The sequence below is a fragment of the Trachypithecus francoisi genome, unplaced genomic scaffold, assembly GCF_009764315.1.
Source record: "Trachypithecus francoisi isolate TF-2019V2 unplaced genomic scaffold, Tfra_2.0 Lachesis_group1, whole genome shotgun sequence".
NCBI lineage: Eukaryota > Metazoa > Chordata > Mammalia > Primates > Cercopithecidae > Trachypithecus > Trachypithecus francoisi.
Genome location: NW_022681454.1, coordinates 1,403,763 through 1,420,492, shown reverse-complemented (window position 1 = coordinate 1,420,492; position 16,730 = coordinate 1,403,763). Strand labels below are relative to the sequence as shown.

Genomic DNA, 16,730 nt, shown 5'->3' with positions numbered 1-16,730 from the left:
CTGTGGAGCTATGACATGCAGGCAGGGGGAGCACCAGACATTCCAGAAGGTTCCACTGCCAGAACCTCAGGCCAAGGAGAGCCACCTGGCTGCCCCAGCCCCAGCACTGCTGCTGGTACTAAAAAGGCTGTGCCAACTGGAGGGGCCCAGGCCTGATGAGACTAGACCATGCCACCCATCAACCCCCTCTGCTCTGTGGACCCCCACCAATAAGCCGGCTGCTCCAGGGGTTTCCACTGCCAGGCAAAGGCCCACCAGCCACCTTCAGACAGAACGGTCTGCAGACTGCAGGAGCCGCGCTAGGTGAGTCCAGGGTGGCAGCTGCACGGGGCAGTGCCTGGTGCAGGGTCTCAGCGTGAGGCTCCAGCAAGCCTCGCCCGTGCCGTGGAGACTGGGCAGTGACCTTCAAAGGGCCCCAGTGTGAGCCACAGAGAAGTGCGGACACAGCTGGCAGCCCCCATGTGGCCCACTCGGCAACGGTGACAGCGGCTGCCATAGGGGCCTGATCCTGCAGCTGCCATCCTGTGGGCCTGAGTGCGCTGGGCGTGACCAGTGGGCTCACCCTAATCCTGACGTGCTGACGGCACTCACCATCTTCCTCCCCAGCCTAGACCAGCATGCTTTCTCATTGCAAAAACTCTATTTTTGTCACAACTCACAAAAGTATTTCCTCGTGGAGCGAGGTGTTGACCAGCACCCACAAACGCGGCCACACACGAGCGGCGCGGCCACCGGGCTCCCACATGACTATAAATTCTCCGGGAATCAGTTTTGGACTTAAAGGAGAAAAGCAAGCTCGCCCTCTGCTGGTCCCCAGGGCGTCTGCACACCCCCGCCATGTTGGGGACACAGGCCACTGACGGGGGAAAACCACAGGCTCAGCCTTTCATCCAGAGGAGCTTCCCCAACCCCCCCACTTCCATGGCCCCGCCGTTGGCCGCTGTGGAACCCGACCTCTTCCTCAGCCAGGAGCACAGTGGCCCTTCCACCCCAAAGCTTTCCTTAAAGTGGGGAGAGCCAAAAGGCCAGCATCTCCCAGGCCAGGGCTGCGTGTGGGGTCCGAGTTCAGGGGTGCTGGGGTTCAGGGCTTGGGTTCCCTGAGGGAGAGGCGCCTGAGAGACAGCACTGCTGTGCGAGCCCAGGGTGGCCGCGGTGTGCCTCTAGTCCCAAGGCCTGACTGTGCTGGTGCGGCCGAGGACATCTGTAGAGGACCCCAGCTCTCAGGCCCTTCCAGGCACTGAGGCCCAGATCTCCATTCTGCGCTCAGGCAGTTCAAGGCCCTGGCACAGCAGCGTGCCGGGCACCCCCACCCCTCAACCGGCTCCAACACGCCCAATGCGACGGTCTCTGCTCCCAGCTTCACCCCGCCAGAGGCACCCCATACCTCCCTCCAGCCTCCAGCCCCTCGTGGTGGTCCTGCCCCCTCCTAACCCTATGCTCCTTGCTCAGGGAAGTGCAGTGCCCCCTACGACCTTTCCAAGCCCTTCGCAAGGCCCAGCAGACAGTAACCCAAGTCGCCACCCCTAAGTGCGCTGGAGCCCGCGGTGACCCTCTTGGCCATCTGAGGGCTTGCCGGGGGTCTCTCCTCTGGTGGACACAGAGCCTGCCAGGACACGCGCCGCACTGCTGATGACTCCCTAGAAGGAGTTGTGGGGGGACAGCCTGACTGGTGGCTTCCTGGAGGCACGACCAGCACTCAGCACCTCTGCTCTGCTACCATACATGGCAGCCGGGCAGCACCCAACAGCTGCACCATCCCCTCTGCCACGGTGACGACCCTGGGCTCACAGGAAGCCCTTGCTGGGGTTGAGTGGGCTTGGGGTGTGGTTGGGTTCTGCCAGGCCCACAGGCCCAGGGTGCAGCCCCCCACAGCTTCTCCTCCCCCACTGAGGCCTCTAGGACACCTTCCCGCTTGCTGCCTGCCCACTCACCCTGTGCCTCTGCCCTCCCTTGGGCTCGATGTCCAGCTCCTTGTATTTTCTCAGTGCAAGCTCCAATTCCGCCTTTAGGTCAATGGCGCGCTTTAAACATCCACCGTGGGTCCCAACGCGGGTGAAGCGCTGCAAAACGGGTGTGAATAGCTCAGGGGCCTGGCCGGCAGGTCCCAGGAAGCCATCCCGCCGGGAGGCACACGCCAGGTCCACCAGCCCAGGGGGTCCCTGGTACACCTGGGGTGCAGAGGACGAAGCTGCAGGTGAGGCACAGAGCCCTCGTGGGTCAGGGACCATTCAAGTCACCAGGCCACGCCCCCGGGCCACAGTGCCCCCAAGAAAGGGACCCCCCATGCCTGGCGCTCCGCACACGGCCCTCCACCCACAGGTACCAGGTTTGAGGCTCACCTGGATCCACGAGCACACGGCCGGCAGGAACTTGTTCCGGATGAGCTTGAGTGTGTCGCGGGCGGCGTGGACGACAGCGAGGTTGTCCTCATTTTCCTGCACCTTCAGGCCCTCTGGGGAGAGGCACACAGAGGTTACCCGAGGGCGCCGGCCGGCATCTCCCACAGGCCCCGGAGAGGCGGACCACGCAGTGAAGGCTGCTCTAGCCTGAGGGGAACCTGCCAGATGCCTATGCCCCACCTGCCGGGCACAGGACCTTCCCCTCCACAGACTACCCCACAGGATGGGGCCTGCCCAGTCCAGCCTCACCGGCCCCCACCCACCCTGGCCTCTCCTCCGCCAGACACCCCAGCTCCAGCTCTGCTCTGCCATGGCTTCCCCTACTGTGGCACCCTCAGCGTCCGGCACAGGGCTGAGCTCTGTGCAGGCAAGGACAGCCCTGGGCTGGCAGCAGCGGTGCCCACCCCGCACAGGCCTGCAGCCTCACTGCTGAGGCACCTCCGGGCAGCTGAGCCCTGAGGATCAGTTCTCCCGGCAGCTTCCCAGCCCAGCTGCCTCCCGGCCCTGGTGAAGGGACACCAGCTGTGCCTGCTTCCAAAGAAGTAGGTTCCTCAAAGAGAGCAATTTGAAGCCATGCACAGACCCAAAGGGCCCCAAGTGGGGCATCAGTGGGGTTGGGAGGAAGCTAGGGCCGGGGGAGCGGAGAGCGGCTATGTCTCAGCAACCCTCACCCACCCAGGCTGCAGCACCAAGGCTGCGTGTGGCCATTTCTGGATCACATTTTCCTCCCAGCAAGGGCCGGTGCTACCTGATCCCTCATGGCAACACGAGACCGTGACAGGCCTGTGAGCTGGCGGGACGCCCACACAGCCTGCCCAGGGCTCCTGGTCACTTGGAGGTCAGGCCTGTGCTCCCTCATCCTTCGAGGACCACACCAGCCTCGAGACCCCACCTCACCCCAATTCTGCAGGTCCTTACTCTGTCCACAGCCTTGCTGAGGTGGAGGCTGCCATGAGCTCTTAGAAGTGTCCCCATGGCCACAGAGGCCTGGCATGGGTTGGGGGATCCCAGTGCAGAGGCCACACAGAAAGGAAAAACCTGGTAGTGACCCCTGATTTAGCCCCCCAGGGGAGGCCCCTGCAGTCCAAAGCTCCGGGACTGGGTGCCAGTGAGGGAGGGGCCTACCTGGGAGCTGGGGCAGGGTGGCGCCGCAAAGATCCCGGGAAGGCAGTTACCTGAGTAGAGCTCCACGTCCAGCGTGTACTTGTGTGAGCCAAGCCCGTGGCTCCGCACAAATTCCTCGAGGTCACTGTCCTCGTCCTCATCTGAGGGGTCACCTGTGGCTGTCTGGGGTGGCTGTGCCTTGCTGCCTACTCTGGGGTGGCCTGCAGAGGCAGGCAGGTCTCTACTGCAGCAGGGCTGCTCTCCATCCCAGGGGTCAGGGGTGCCAGACCAGCAAGGGCCCACCTGGCCCGCGCAGGAGGAGTGAAGGGCATCGAACGTGCCAGAAGCCACGCCAAGCGATTCTGTCTCCGGGTTCGGGTCAAAGTCAAAAGGCACCAGCAGCCTAAAGCAGTTCTCTACCTCCGTCAGGCAGGATTCAATTTCTCCAGACATTTCTGCCAAAAGATCAAGACACCTGTTTGCGTCACCATGTGCAGCAAAAGCACCAGCCCACCCAAAATCACACCCAGAGGCCCACTCCCCCTAGGGCGTCACTTTTCAGGTGGAATGGAGTGGTACAATCACACCTTACCCCAGCCTCAACCTTCCAGGCTCAGGTAGTCCTCCCACCTCAGCCTCCCCATTAGCTGGGACTACAGGCACGTGATACCATCAGCTAATTTTTTTGTAGAGACAGGGTCTCCCTATGTTGCCCAGGCTGGCTTCGAACTCCTGGACTCAAGTGATCCGCCCGTCCTGGCCTCCCAAAGTGCTGGGATGACAGGTGTGAGTCACTGCGCCTGGCCGTGCAGTGCACTTTTCAACTGCTTCCTAATGCACCCAGCTCAGCAGCTGGGCCTGCAAGGCAACCTCTCTGCACCTCTGGGAAGCGAGCACGAGTGTGCAGGGGAGGTCAGCCTGCCTGCACTTCCCAGGAAATGGCTGCACCTCCTTCCTGGGGCAACAAAACAGCTTTGTTCATGCCACAGCTCCCGGGCCGGAGCAGCTTTCCTCCTGGCGGCCTCCTCATCGTCTAGGCGCCTGGCTGCCTGCCTTGTGGGTTCCCCTGAGGCCTGTGTTTCCCAGACGTGGCCTGTGGCAGGGCCCACGTCTGGAACCACAGTCTGTCAGGGGAAGGATCTGGGGCACATGTCGTCTGAAGACACGGCTGTGCCTCCACCCATGTCAGGAGGTATCTCAGGAGGGCCGTGGCACCCCCTCCTCACACCATCGCGATGACACTCACGAGAAAGGCTGACTGCCGGGAAGCAAACGGTGAAGTTTTGGGGAAGGGGTTGGCAAGGTAGTCACAAAATAAACCAGTGGCAGGGCCTTCAGCCAGGCTGGGGCTCAGGCACACCTGTGCCCGGTATCTCTGTCCAGGGGTCTGCGCAGCAAACGGCGTGGGTGAACGTGACCACCAGAGGGCGCGAGGGAGGCATGGATGGCCCAGGAGGCCCCTGCAGGGTGTTGGGCGGGGTCCTGTGGCTGAGAATGCCTTCCAGTCCCACCTGAATCATCTCCACCTAGCCTGTCTCAAAATCTGGATCCCTTGCGGGCGGGGCCCTGGGACCAGGAGAATGAACTGCCGGACCACAGGCAACCCCCAGAGGTGTGGGCCCCTCCCTGTGTCCTGGGCACTTGCCTTGCATCTCCCTCTCCGCCTGGCTGGCTCTTTCTTGGTAAATTTTATCCAAGTGCTTCTGCTTCTCCTCTTCTCTCTTTCTTTCTGCCAGAGTCCGAGCATTTGTGTCTTGAAAATCCACCTGAGCAATTGAAAATAAAGACTAGGGTCGGCTGGGCGTGGTGGCTCATGCCTGTCATCCCAGCACTTTGGGAGGCCAAGGTGGGCAGATCATGAGGTCACGAGTTTGAGACCAGCCTGACCAACATGGTGAAACCCCATCCCTACTAAAAATACAAAAATTAGGCTGGGCGCGGTGGCTCATGCCTGTAATCCCAGCACTTTGGGAGGCCGAGGCAGGTGGATCACAAGGTCAGCAGATCGAGACCATCCTGGCTAACAAGGTGAAACCCTGTCTCTACTAAAAATACAAAAAATTAGCCAGGCGTGGTGGTGGGCGCCTGTAGTCCCAGCTACTTGGGAGGCTGAGGCAGGAAAATGGCATGAACAAGGGAGGCGGAGCTCGCAATTAGCTGAGATCGCGTCACTGCACTCCAGCCTGGGCGACAGAGCGAGACTCCATCTCAAAAAAAGAAAAAAAATAGCTGGGCGTGGTGGCAGGCGCCTCTAGTCCCAGCTTCTTGGGAGGCTGAGGCAGGAGGATCACTTGGACCAGGGAGGTGGAGGTTGCAGTGAGCCGAGATCACACCACTGCACTCCGGCCTGGGGGACAGAGAGAGACCCTGTCTCAAAAACAACAACCACCATAACAAAAACTAGGGCCATCTATACAGAATGTGAGCAAGATAAAGTTCAAGTAAGCCTAACAAAAGACACAGCATCCACGTGTGGCTGGGAGCCCTACACGTCTGTAAGTTCACAGTGGGTTTTTTTTTTTTTTAAGACAGGGGTCTTGCTGTGTTGCCCAGGCTGGACTCAAACTCCCAGGACCAGCTGACCCACCAGCCTCGGCTTCCAGAGTCAGTGGGACCACGGGTGTGCACCCTCACACCTAGCTATTCACAGCACATTACAACAAAATACAATGCACACCTCTCTGCTGTCGGAGCGTGGGAAAGCCAGCACATCTGCTAACTTAAAAGAGGCGACGAGACTTCTCACCGCAAGTACCTCACAGGTAGGCAAGCAGTGTGCTTGTTCCATTGGCAGGCAGGGGCTGCTGACTGGACCCAGGGGTCTGAAACAACCTGAGCATGAACCCTGGGAGACAGGGCACTCCAAGGGCACACAGGGAAGCCAGCAGGGCCGGGTCATTGCACTGGGGAGGCCTGAGCCTTCGTGGCGGGTGGGGTAAGGGGCACGGTAGGGTCTGGGCAATGAGGCTGGGTTCAGGCCACAGCAGCAGATCCTGGTGGGTTTCATCATGCCAGGAACCAGCCAGAGCCCACAGCAGGATCCGGGTGGAGCCTTAAAGTGCAAGGCTGGGACAGGTCCCAGAGTCCAGGGGCCACTGTCATAGAAAATGCTGCAAGTGAGAAGTTGGATTTGGCTTTTCCTTTGTCTCCTACACACACACAAAAAATTACACATGCAACCTCAGCTCCATCCACACACAAAAGCCTATGCTCTTCTTCTCAGAGCTGCGCCGCCCCTCGCAGGGAGGGCCTGACCCCAGCTGTTGTCCACTTTCCCACATTCCACGGATGGTCTGGCAGCCGGGGTGCTCAGGCAAGCCCAAGCAGGCCCCTGTCGTGCCAGGTCTGACAGAAGTGCATCTTCACCCTGGTACAGTCTGCCCTCCTCATGTCAGGTAACCAGAGTCTCTGAGAAAATGGGCCAGGCCCACCTACCTTTTTGTTGTGTCTTAAGAAGTGGTAGCCCAAGGCAAGCTTCTTGTAGGCCTCCCCAAACTTCTCATTCCACCCTTCCACGGCCCGGGTGGCCGCCTGCCTCAGCCTCTGTGCCGCCTCCCTGGGGGGTGGCAGAGGCTGTGCGGGGTCCGTGCCCAGCGTGAGCTCCAGGAACTCCTGGAAGTTGGAAACAACCAGCATCCGGAACTGGTGAGACCTGGCGAAGAGTTCGTCCACGATCTGGAAGGCTGAGAGGCGGATCTCGGCGTGTTCCTGGGTCAGCTGTGCTATCAGCAGGCGGTAGGCACGGCTCAGCTGCTCCTCTGAAGACCTGGGGATACGAGCCAGCCTGATCCAACTGCCCTGCATGCAGAGGATGCGTGGGGGGAGACTCTCCGTACAGGGATGCTGCATGCACGTGTGGCAGGGACCACCACTGCCTTCCCATCTTCATTCTCCCCTTTTCTAGAGCAGGGTCTGCATACTGCCGCCCAAGGGCCCCATCTAGTTCCCCAGCCCCTGCCTGTTTCTGTGTGGCCCGTAAGCCAAGAATGTTGAAACAAATGAAAACTACTTGGTGAAATGTGAAAATTATATAGACTTCAAATGTCGGTGCTCATTCACAAAGTTTCACTGGAATGTGGCCCATCTATCCAGCTGCATCATCTACAGCTGCGTTCACAGAGCTGAGGTCTTACAGCAAAGCCTGAAACACAAACCATCCAGCCCTTTAAACACAGGCCACCCGGCACAACGCAGACCGCCCGGCACAAACGCACACCGCCCAGCACGTACACTGTTCAGCTGGGTGCCTCCTGATGCAGGAAGGAAGGGAAGGCCTAGAGCTCGGGACATCTCCCAGCCCCTCCTGAATGCTCCTCTTCCCAGCTCCTGGCCCCACATAAACCATTGCAAATTGGATTTCCTGGTGCATGCTGCAAAACCTGACCTGAAATTTTCTATTAAAATGTCAACACTCCATCACTCTATAAACAATCTGTAAGTTCCCGTTTTACAAACGCAGGATACAGGATAATCAGTGTCCTCGACTTATGCTCCACCCTCCGAGGGGAAGTTCTGCTTCCCCCATGAGTCTCTGGGTGCCTGAGGGTGACCTGCAGAGATCCTGGGCGGCGGATTCCCGGAGGGAGAAGTGAACAGGAGTGGACATACCCTAAAGGCGATGGACCAACTCGCCCATCAGCAAGCTCTATTCTCTCCCTTCGCAAAGTCCAACAGCAAAGAAAAAGACGCACGTTTCTCTCTAAATCACATATGTGCACTCCAGAAACGGGAATGAAGAGAGAAGCACCAAGCACAGAGCAGTGATGGGTCCGCAACACCCCACGCCCTGAACCCAGATCATGACCACCCATCAGAGCTGGGTACTGCAGGGCCCTGAGAAAACGTCCTGGGTGTGTCCCTCGGGTGGTTCTCTCCCAGGCCGGGGCAGGACGGCAGGGCCCTGTGTGTGTCCTGGGCTCTGTGGGCCAGTCAGTTACTGTGAGTTACTAAACCCTGAGACATACTTGCAAATTTTCTTCAGTTCCTTCATTTTCTCAGGATTTAGTCTGGGTTCTCCTGAAGTTGTGAGCTCTTCTACCAACTTTGAAAGTTTCTGATCCATATCTAGAAATAGGTAAGGCAGAAATGCTAAATCACCATCTGTATTTTATAGCTCTTGGTGTTATTAACGTGTTTACTGGGCTCTACTATAAACCGAATGTTCCGGGAGGACCGTGAGGCTGGGGTCCATCTGCCGTTACCTCTGTGGGCGCCTCTCTGGGAAATACGTGTCCGGCAAGGTCTTTACAGTGGTGATTACAGTCAGTTTTAAAAGTGAACCTTCACCTCGGGACCTCTACAATCCCCTGCGTGTGGGACGCTGCACTGAGGGCCGTGCGTTAAAAAAACCAGTGGCGGCCGGGCGCAGTGGCTCAAGCCTGTAATCCCAGCACTTTGGGAGGCCGAGACGGGCGGATCACGAGGTCAGGAGATCGAGACCATCCTGGCTAACACGGTGAAACCCCGTCTCTACTAAAAAACTACTAAAAAATACAAAAAAAAAAAAAAACCAGTGGCACTGTCCAAATCAGCTTTTGCCTAACGTGACTGTTGCTGTTTCCCTTATTCACTGATTCCGCAGGGCAGCCTCCAGCAAGGCTGCAGAGGCCAAAAGGAGCCAAGAAATTCTGAGATCAATGAAAGTCGCGCCCGGAGGCCAGGGGTGGCCCTAATGGAGGTAGCCCGCCCGGAGGCCCAGGGTCGAGCACTGCGGCGTGCAGGGTGGGAAGAGGCGAGAGCCTCCAGCACCGCCAGGAAAAGGCCGAAGGACCCGGAAGGAAGCGCCAGGGGAGGCCGGGGCGGAGGCTGGGGAGCTGCGCACTACCGGGGGAAAGCAGCGGCCCGGCGGGGCTGCGCGAGGCTGGGGCCGCGGGGTCGCCCTCGCACAGCGGCTGCACCGGGCGGGCGCGCAGCCTTCGGCGATGCTCGGGGGCTGCGGCCTGTCACTCGGCCCTGGGCCCGCCCTCCGGCCCCGCCGCCGGCGCTCTCGAGGACACGGGACACGCAAGGCCCGCAGGTCTCTGCCCGGCGCCCGCAGAACCGCCGGTGCTGAACTGGCTCGACCCCCGCCCAGCAGCGCAACCACAGCCCCTCCTACCTCTGACTCGGCGCCCGCCTCGCCCCGCCCCTTCCGGCGGGTGGACCGCCCCTCCTGTCGGGTGCCCAAGAGCTCTACAGCCATTGGCTGGCCCTGGGCCGGACGCAACAGGAGCTGGGGTCACCACGGCGACGACTGCACCTACCCCTTGACGCGGCCGTTCTCGCCGTTGCCCCATCCTTTCCGGCAAAGGCCCCGCCCCTATCACGTGCCCTGAGCTCGGCAGCCAATGGCTCACCCCGGCCCAGGAGGCGCAGGCGCAAAGACGCGGCCAAGGTCTGCGCGGTGACGTAGGCGCGCTCCCGGCGAGGGCGGGGCAGCCGGGGAGGGGAGACGCGCGAGAAAAGAGGCGGGAGGGCGCAGAAAGTCCTTAAAGGGGCTTCGGTGTGCGGGCGCCGGGGGCGGGGCCGGCCGGGAAACTGAGGCCGAAAGGAAGTTCCGGTCTGGGCGTCAACGCCACGCCTGTCCGGAGTCTCGCGGCCAGGTCCGTTCCCTTGCGGAGGGCCGGTGAGGACTGCCCAGGCGGGAGGGCGCGGGTTTCTGGATCCTGGCGCCCTGGACCCCGCGGCCCCTCCCCGCTCGGGCCCAAGAAGGGAACCCCTGGGCGGGCTCGGGGGTCTTCGGGGCCCAGCTCGGCGCCAGACACGCAGCAGGTACCCCTGGGCCCGGGCTGGTCCCGGGCAGAATGAGGAGCAGAGGCGCCGTCCGTCCTGCCGCCGAGGTCCGCAGCCTGGAACGGAGGGGAGTGTGAGACCGGCTGCGGACGGACCGACCTAGAGACCGGGCTCGGGAAACCGTGGCTTAGGAGGAACGCGGTGTGCACCCCACTCGCGGGCGCCCGGCCCAGGCCACGCAGAGCAGACGCCCGACTGGGCGTCCGGGGCTGGGTGCATGGCGGGGGCCGCCCGCGGCGGGGCGGCGGGCTGGGATTTCTTTTTCGGGGGATGGGCGTGCCCTTGCATTAGAGTGGTGGTAGCTCACAACCCTGTTAATGGTGTTTTTGTAGGGTGGGTTTCACGATGTGTGAGTTATATCTCAGTAAAGCAATTCTTTTAAAAGGAAAAGAAGAGGGACTCCCTGCGCCGCCCCTCTCTGCAGCACCAGCCTCTGTCCCTGGGCGTCAGTGGCTCCCAGTTCCTAGCCTGCAGGCAGCCCTGAGCCGCTCCTCCGCCTCACCCCTTCCTCACCCAGCCTCTTGCTTCACTGAGCAAGCTGCAGCCAGATCCTCCCTCAGCGCCCCTTGCCCTGTGCACCCAATCGCCGGCCTGTGGCTTCCTCCAAGGCACCCATCCAGCAGTTTCCCTCTGTGTTCTACAGCAGGTTTTTTTGTTGTTATTAGTTCTCATTAGCATAAAAGGGTGCCGTTTCTCCCATACTAACAAAACCCTCTCTTTATCCAACTTCTCTCACCAATTGCTAAGTCCAGTCTCTTTTACACTGCCCCGGGGTGTCCTCTCAGCCCTCAGGCTCTACAGCACAGCCAAGCTGCCCGTCCACTGCCCCCTATCAGCTGATGGCCCTGCAGCCTTTTTTTTGTTTTGTTTTTGAGACGGAGTCTCGCTTTGTCACCCAGGCTGGAGTGCAGTGGCGCGATCTTGGCTCGCTGCAACCTCCGCCTCCTGGGTTCAAGGGTTCAAGCAATTCTCCTGCCTCAGCCTCCCGAGTAGCCGGGATTACAGGTGCCCGCCACCACACCCAGCTCATTTTTGAATTTTTAGTAGAGACGGGGTTTCACCATGTTGGTCAGGCTGGTCTTGAATTCCTGACTTCCGGTGACCCGCCCGCCTCGGCCTTCAAAGTGCTGGGATTACAGGCAAGAGCCACCGCACCTGGCCTGCCCTGCATCCTTCTGTTCGCTTGGACCAATTACCTGACTCACTTGGGCTTCTCACTTGCTCACTCCATGCCCATTTGGTTCACAAATCCTGACAGCCCTTCCCTCAGAACACATCCAGATCTGAGCAGGTCCCACTGCCTCATTGCCGCTGCCAATTCCTGGCCACCCCTGCAGTGGGTCACTGCTGTCACCTCGTCTTTCACTTGTGCCCTGGTACCCCTAGACCATCATGCAGCAACCAGAGGGACCTTTGAAAGTCTAAGGTCGGATCACAGGATTGTTCCACACAGAATCCTCCCACCGCTCCCATCCCAGGGCAAAGCAAAACCTGTTGTGGCCTGCGTTTGCCGCCCCCTACATCCCACCGGTCGACTTCTCCAACCTGCTCTTGCTACCACACTGGGCCTCCGGGGAGCGGATCCTTCTGCTGGGAAGCTTCTGCCAGTATCCAGAGCTCCTTCCCCACCTCTGTCTAGCCACTGCTCATGTCTCACCCCTGAGCAAACACTTCTGCACCTTCCCGCCTCCCTGGCTCAGCACCCCCCGTCCGTTTTCTTAACCTGCTCCGATTGTTCCCAGGGCACTTCTGGCTTTGTGTCACACAGACTTACTATCTTACTAGCTGATTCGCTTTTTTCTCTTCACCCCTAAAACATACAGTCCATAAAAATAGAGATCTTTGTTTTGTTACATGAAGCCAGACACAAAGTAGTGCTCAATATTTGTTGAATGCTGGATAAGATTAGAAAGCCAAGATAAATCATGATGAGAATTAGACGATATTTTATTTTTTTGTTTTCGTTTGAGACGGAGTCTTGCTCTGTCGCCCAGGCTGGAGTGCAGTGACGCGATCTCGGCTCACTGTAACCTCTGCCTCCCAGGTTCAAGTGATTCTTGTATCTCAGCCTCCCAAATAGCTGGGATTACAGGCGCCACCACCATGCCCAGCTAATTTTTGTATTTTTAGTAGAGACAGGATTTCACCATATTGGCCAGGCTGGTCTCGAACTCCTGGCCTCAAGTGATCTGCCCGCCTCAGCCTCCTGAAGTGTTGGGATTATAGGCGTGAGTCACTGCACCCAGCCAAGAATTAGAAGATACTTCTAAAAGATATTTTAAAAGAACCAACAGAAACTTTGAGATGATAAAACCCAAGCAGTATAAACAAAACCACCCAAGGCACATCTTAAATTGCAGAAAACTAGTGATAAATCTTAGAAGCAGTCAGAGTAAAAAAGGCATATGACATACAGGCACAAAGAAGCCAAGGATTTCTTGTCCCTTCCACCCCCAACAACAACAACAACAACAAAAGCAAGCCAGAAGAAAATGGAAGATGGTAAAAGAAAAAATACTATCAATCTAGAACTGTATCTGCAGCAATATAGCCTTTTAAAACTGAGGTGATATAAAAGCATTTTCAGACAAAAGCTCCATGAATTATGACCAGCAGATTTGCAGTCCAGGAACTGTTACAGGATGCTCTTCAGATGAAAGGAAAAGGATACCAGAGGCAAACTATAAAAGGAATGAAAAGTTCTATAAATACTTTTTTTTTTTTTGAGACAGAGTTTCACTCGTCACCCAGGCTGGAGTGCAATGGTAAGATCTTGGCTCACCGCAACCTCTGCCCCCTGGGTTCAAGCGATTCTCCTGCCTCAGCCTCCTGAGTAGCGGGGACTACAGGCACGTGCCGCCACGCCCGGCTAATTTGTGTATTTTTAGTAGAGATGGGGTTTCACCATGTTGGTCAGGCTGGTCTCGAACTCCTGACCTCATGATCTGCCTCCTGGAGGTGGCAATACCGTAGATGAGAGAAGGATCTAAATCTACAGGAAGATGTGCCATATTCATGGGTTGAGGACTCAATATTGTTACGATTTTTAAGTCCTTGTTATGGACTGAATTGTGGCCCCTGCCTACCAAATTCCTATGTTGAAGCCCTAACCTCCAGTGGGACTTTATTTGGAGATGAGGCCTTTAAAGAGGTGAACATTACATGGGATTCTAGGGATACAGCCCTCATCTGATAGGACTGATATCCTCATAACATGAAGAGACTCCTGAGATGTGTGTGCACAGGAGGAAGTCCACCGCTAGAGGACACAGTGAGAAGGGGGCCGTCTGCAAGCCAGGAGGAGAGGCCTCACCGGGAGCCAACCCTGCCAGCATCTCTAGAACCGTGAAGAAATAAATGTCCATTGTTTAAACCCCCTAGTCTGTGGTCTTCTGTTATGGCAGCCAAGCAAACTAATACCGTCCCTTTGGGGACGGTAGGTTCACTGCAGTTCCAGTGAAAATCCCAGCACACTTTTTATGGTGTTCAGCAGACATTGATTAGTTGATTCTAAAATGTACGTGGAAATGCAAAGGACCTAGAACCACTGAGACCATTTTGAAAAAGCAGAACTGGAGGACTCATACTCCCTGGTTTCAAGACTTGCCTTAAAATTGCAGTAATTAAGATAATGTGGGCTGGGCGTAGTGGCTCACGCCTGTAATCCCAGCACTTTGGGAGGCTGAGACGGGCAGATCACGAGGTCAGGAGATCCAGACCATCCTGGCTAACACGATGAAACCCCATCTCTACTAAAAATAAAAAAATTAGCCAGGCGCGGTGGCGGGCGCCTGTAGTCCCAGCTACTCGGGAGGCTGAGGCAGGAGAATGGCGTGAACCCAGGAGGCGGAGCTTGCGGTGAGTGGAGATCGCACCTCTGCACTCCAGCCTGGGCGACAGAGCGAGACTCCGTCTCAAAAAAAAAGAAAAGATACTGTGGTGGTGTTAGTACAAGGATAGACCTAAAGGCCAACTTAACAGAAGACAGTGTCCAGAAATAAACCCCAACTTACACAGCCAGGAATTTTTTTTTTTTTTTTTTTTTTTTAAGGAGCCAGCATTATTCAACGGGATGAGAAATGTCTTTTTAACAAATGGTGTTAGAACAATAAACATATGGAATGGGTTGGGGAATCATCCTCAAGCTCTTCCTCACACAACACACACGAGTTAGAGATGTGTTACAGACTTAAACAGAAAAGCTGAAACGGAATCTTCTGGAATATATAAGAGAATATTATCGCAACCCTGGCACAGGCAGATTTTTCTTTTTTAGAACGTAGAAAAGCATTAGCCACAAAGGAAAGAATAAATTGAACTGCACTAAAATTTAAAAAGTCCGCTGATCAAATGACAGTCAATAAAGCATAAATACACATATCCCACAAAGGATTCGTATGTGAGGAATTCCTACAAATCAGTAAGATAATGCAATCTAAAATGAGCAACAGACAAATATATAAATTACAATCAGCACATCAGGAGGTCAAAATCAGACATCAGAGAAAAGGAAAGGAAAATCACACTGAGGCTGCAGTGCACACCCACCTGAATGGCTAACCTGACAACACCAAGTGTTGACAACAACGTGGGGCCACTGGAATCCTCACACTGCTGCTGGAGTGTAAAACGCTACCACCAACTTTGGATAAATCTTTGGCATTTGTGGTACAGTTAAACATAAATACACCATGACTCAGTTCATTCTACTTCCAGATAATTACTTCCCAAAGAAATGAAAATAACATCTGCAAGAAGACTGGCACACAAATGTTTGTAAGAGGTTTACTCATCATAGCCCCAAATAGGGAACCCAAATGTCCTTCAAGAGAATGGACACGGGCCGGGCGCGGTGGCTCACGCCTGTAATCCCAGCACTTTGGGAGGCCGAGGCGGGCGGATCATGAGATCAGGAGATTGAGACCATCCTGGCCAACATGGTGAAACCCCGTCTCTACTAAAAAAACAAAAATTAGCTGGGCTGGGCGTGGTGGTGTGCACTTGTAATCCCAGCTACTCGGGAGGCTGAGGCAGGAGAATTGCTTGAACCCGAGAGGTGGACATTGCAGTGAGCCAAGATTGCACCACTGCACTCCAGCCTGGTGTACATTGTGGTCTGTGCACACATGGATTACTATCACTCCTACTCAGCAACACAAAGGACGCAACTGCTGACACGTGCAACAGGCATGAACTTCACAAGCATCTGCAGAGTGAAACGAGCCAGACCCACCAGTGTCCACACTCCAGCATCTGATGCCTATGGAGGCAAACCCCCACTTAGGGTGACAAAAATCAGAGCAATGATTGTGCCCCGGGGTTGTGGATAACTCAGAAGGCACAAGGGGTCCCTTTCTGGGGCCGTGGGGACGTTCCACACCTGGGCTTCCGTGGTGGTCATGTGGAGGTACATTTATTGAGACTCACTGAGTAGCTTTTACTTATATGTGCATTTTGGTGCGTGTAATTTGTGCCTCATCTGAGAAAGAGTACAGCGAGATAACACAACCAACAAAACATCTCACATTCAAGACTCCCAGTGCCTCTCGCTGGTGCGGATGTGGAGCAGGTGGGCGGAAGCGGGTGCAGCCGCTTTAGCAAACCGTGTCTGCCGAGTGGACACAGCAATGCCACTCCTCAGAATCTTCCCACAAAAGGATGATGTGTCCAGCAAGGGTCACCTCCCAGAGTGCTCATGGCAGCTTTACCTGGACACTGCCCGATGTCCACCAGCGCGAGAGGGGCTGGGCCGCTGTGCTGTTTCCGCCTGGAGAGCACAGGCCTTAACCAGGCAAGACTTTGCCGTGCCAGGGCTGCTGAGTAACACTGAGCCACGGACCCACGCCATGTGGCCGGAGTGAGCCACTCTGATGATGACTGACCAGGATATTGACTGGGCAAGGTCAGGGGCTGGGAACAGTCTGTTTGGTGGTTACATGCGTGTTACACAGAAATTCGTTATGTGAACTTAGAATGTGTGTGCTCCAGTATGTTCTACTCAAGTTAAAAAGGAAAGAACAGGACACAAGGCAAGAAAAGCCCCTGCACGTGAGGACGGTGGAGCCTGGGCGGCTCAGGAGCCCGGGAGCGGTGTGTGCGGCAGTGGGGCCACAGGGTCTGCTTCGGCCAAGGGCTGACCCGGGGATGGGCACTCCAAAGTGGGGCACGTGGGAATGTGGTGGGTTCCAGCCGGGTGCTGTGGAGGAGCCAGGGCAGCCACCATGGGGTAAGAGGCGGGCTAAGGGGCACCCGGCTGGCCACAAGAGCTGGGATGGGCTGCTGGAGAGAACAGATGTGGGCGGTGGGGGGAAGGGCCAGTGGCTATAGCCTGCAGCCTCCTCAGCCCAAGCCTAGACTCAGCCCAAGCTGCAGGCTCAGGCTTGCTGGTGGCTGCAGCCTGAGCCCCCACCCACCACAGACAACGGCCTGCGGGTTCCAGGAACCAGTGTCTGAGTC

The 16,730-nt window shown here is 56.9% G+C and overlaps 1 protein-coding gene across 5 annotated transcripts in view; it reads right to left on the bottom strand.

Moving 5' to 3' along the window:
* UVSSA (UV stimulated scaffold protein A) overlaps nucleotides 1-9,771 on the bottom strand; it is a 41,561-nt gene extending 31,790 nt beyond the window's left edge. Inside the window, exons 1-7 of one of the 5 annotated variants that reach the window (XM_033213432.1) lie at nucleotides 9,601-9,771; nucleotides 8,468-8,567; nucleotides 6,939-7,269; nucleotides 5,149-5,269; nucleotides 3,575-3,958; nucleotides 2,340-2,452; nucleotides 1,932-2,060 (exon numbers count right to left, since the gene is read on the bottom strand). In XM_033213432.1, coding sequence (XP_033069323.1) covers nucleotides 1,932-2,060; nucleotides 2,340-2,452; nucleotides 3,575-3,958; nucleotides 5,149-5,269; nucleotides 6,939-7,269; nucleotides 8,468-8,565 — 1,176 coding nt within the window. In that variant the 5' untranslated portion in view covers nucleotides 8,566-8,567; nucleotides 9,601-9,771. The other 4 variants (XM_033213431.1, XM_033213434.1, XM_033213433.1 and 1 more) reach the window with 4 other exon arrangements.
* Between the last annotated feature and the right edge of the window lie 6,959 nt (nucleotides 9,772-16,730).